General features: G+C 48.0%; 1 protein-coding gene across 1 annotated transcript; it reads left to right on the top strand.

The window, feature by feature from the left end:
• Nucleotides 1-1,312: 1,312 nt before the first annotated feature.
• LOC144249633 (syncytin-B-like) lies at nucleotides 1,313-2,703 on the top strand. Its single transcript, XM_077791743.1, is given in 3 exon segments — nucleotides 1,313-2,040; nucleotides 2,042-2,171; nucleotides 2,566-2,703. Coding segments are annotated over 3 exon segments (996 nt in total).
• Nucleotides 2,704-3,116: the final 413 nt, after the last annotated feature.

The raw sequence follows: 3,116 nt of genomic DNA, 5'->3' as shown, positions 1-3,116 counted from the left end.
ATAAAAACAGATAATGGCCCAGCTTATACTAGTCAAACCTTCCAAAAATTTTGCTCACAGTGGGATATTATACACAGAACAGGAATCCCATATAACCCCCAAGGACAGGCCATTGTTGAACAGGCCCATCAACATCTTAAAACCTATTTGCAAAAAACAAAAGAGGGAGAAATATACCAGAGTTGTCAGGGACCACATGCACTATTAAATATAACTCTGTTCACTTTAAATATTTTGCTCACAGACGCTGAAGGCCTTACAGCGGCGCAGCGTCACTTCTCCTCTCCCACCATGCAAAAGGCACAGATAAGGTGGAAGGATTTATCTACAGGAAAGTGGCAACCCCCTGCTCCACTCTTGGCTAGAGTGAGAGGAGCTGTATGTGTCTTTCCTCCAGGGACGGAAAAACCCATTTGGGTCCCGGAACGCTGCACTAGACCGGTGGACGCAGACTCAGGAAGGAGCGACGACCCTGGGACTTCAGGTTCAACCATTTTCGCTTCTCCAAAGGAGCGACAGAATGAGTTTTGCGGGTTGGATCTTCCTTATAACAGTCCTGGTATGCAGGCCTGTGGATGCAGGAATGGGTCCCCCACCAGGTAATATCTATCAACATCTTTTTGGGACCCCCTGCGAGTGCAGGGAAGGGATTTGGAATCAGGCCCCCAGTAGCTGGATTCAGACGGCTGATTGTGTAACCAAAGTAGCCTACCTCTGGGCTGAAGTTCATCAACAAATTGGGGGATTTCACCCACCCTAAGTGGGTATGCATGAACAAACCAAAGATTAACCCCCCCTAGTCCGGAAAAAACCCTCAGTAACTGCTCCACAACTTGCACTTATACCTCAGCAGTTCATGTCTCTTGCTATGAGACGGCCTCGATTTGTGTACACAAGGGACGACAGTATTTTGAGGCCAGATTGACCGAGACCCGGTCTGGGGAGGGGGTGGGAGTGACTTCTCACTTCACTCCGTTTCTTTTTGGCCAAGGGGGAGTTGAATCTAAACTCCAGTTGGCTGGGTGCCAGGGTCAAGTCAGTAAGCCCTTCTGTTGGCCCACTGCAGCCCCTACAGGGATCTCTGATGGGGGGGGGGAACCTACTGATTCTGTTAAACATCTTCAAGTTATCAAGCTCTTGAAACCACAGGTCCCTGACCTCATATACCACCCCTTGGTGCTGCCTAAGTCTCAGCTCCCAGATCTGGATGCCAATACGTGGGATATCTTAAAAAACCACCCTTTTCTTACTTAACAACTCTGATCCCACGCTTGCTAGTGACTGCTGGCTCTGCATCACAACAGGGGCAGTCATGCCCGTGGCGGTTCCTATCAATGCCACCATATCTGATGATGAGACCTGCCAGCCCGGGCTGCCTTTCAAGGTCCAACCTATGGGCACTTTCACAGAATGTCTCCTGGGTATGATGCAAAATAACACCTATGATGTTGATGTTGGAGTGACTTCCTTTGGAAACCGGTCAATCTCAATAACCAAGAACTATTTCTCACCCACTCCAGCCCTCTGTCCCCCTAATGGCACTGTTTTTATGTGTGGTGGGAACTCCGCCTTCTCCCAACTCCCTGCAAATTGGACAGGTGTCTGTGTCCTCACCTTGCTCCTCCCTGATATAACAACCATTGTCCCTGGGGATGAGCCCTTACCTATTCCCAGTCTAGACACCCTAGTAAAAAGGCACAGGCAAGTTATACAGGCTCTACCGCTACTCGCCACACTGGGGATAATGGCTGCTGTGGGCACAGGAACAGCTGGACTGGGTACAGCAATACATTCTTACCGCCGTCTATCTCAGCAGCTTATAGATGATGTGCAGACCCTATCTGGCACTATTGGGGACCTACAAGACCAAATTGACTCTTTGGCAGAAGTAGTCCTTCAGAATAGGCAAGGCCTAGATCTGCTGACCACCAATCAGGGAGGGATTTGCTTGGCTTTGGGAGAAAGGTGCTGCTTCTATGCCAATAAATCGGGCATAGTTCGCACTAAAATCAAGGAGCTTCAAGAAGACCTAGAGAAAAGAATTATTTGAGAACCCTCTTTGGACTGGGATGAATGGGTTCCTGCCCTACCTTCTTCCCCTCCTGGGGCCCTTACTGAGTCTTCTTTTGATTGCAACATTGGGACCTTTTTCCTTGCTCTGCTTTTTGAGGGTTAGGGTTTTTGATTAGTGAATTTCAATTTTGTTTTGTACTGTCTTGTTCACTACTCTTCTTTCCATGTTTCCCTCTTTCTCTTTTCCTTTGCTAACAGCCAAATTTGACTGTTCTCTTTCACTCTTCTTTGAATTTTCACTTCTACTTTTTTCTCCTCCCTCTTCATAAGCAACCCATCCTATAACACCACTGCATTTTCCCTATTCACTTCTTGAAATGGCAAAGAGTTTTCTACCCTCTTACCTCTTAGTCTTTCATCTTAATCATCTCTATTCCTGATATCTCTTAACATTAGTTGGTTTATATAATGCAAGGGCCCACCACCAATGTTATAGCAATACTTAATACAGTGGAAATCGCAGACAATACCTACTGCTTGACCTTATGCCAGACTGTTGCAAATAGGATAACTCAATTCATTAAGGACCAGATTAACATTTTAACCTCCAAGCCAATACAGGTTCACTATCAACGCCTGGAGATGGATGACTCCGCCCACGAGGTGTACTTACGACCCATCCGGAGATGAGATGTAGCTGCACAGGAGCCAATACCCGAGCCCTCCTATGTGCCTGCTTTTGCCCAGGTCCCTAATTACCCTGCTGACTTGGTGCCGTCATCCCAGACCCTTACGTTCAGAAAGCTCCCTGGTCATAGCTATCCCACTGGCAAAGATTATGACTGGGATCCGCAGTTGTGTCCTGCTGGCCATGACATCCTAACTGAAAAGTGTTCATTTACTAGGACAAGAGCTGATCTTGTAGTACCCAGTGACGGGCAACTTCCACGCTTGCACTGCAACCTAAGCCAGGGGAATGGGGCCTCCCCAGAGACGGGTAAGCAGTGCAGGGGCGGTGGACGACCTAAGACAGGGGCTACTTGATTCCCTTTGACATGCAAAAAACTAAAGAGGGGGACTTGCTGGTGGCAGGCCTTCCCTGG

The sequence above is a fragment of the Urocitellus parryii genome, chromosome 12 (genome assembly GCF_045843805.1).
Source record: "Urocitellus parryii isolate mUroPar1 chromosome 12, mUroPar1.hap1, whole genome shotgun sequence".
Classification (NCBI taxonomy): Eukaryota; Metazoa; Chordata; class Mammalia; order Rodentia; family Sciuridae; genus Urocitellus; species Urocitellus parryii.
This window is presented reverse-complemented; position numbering and strand designations above follow the sequence as displayed.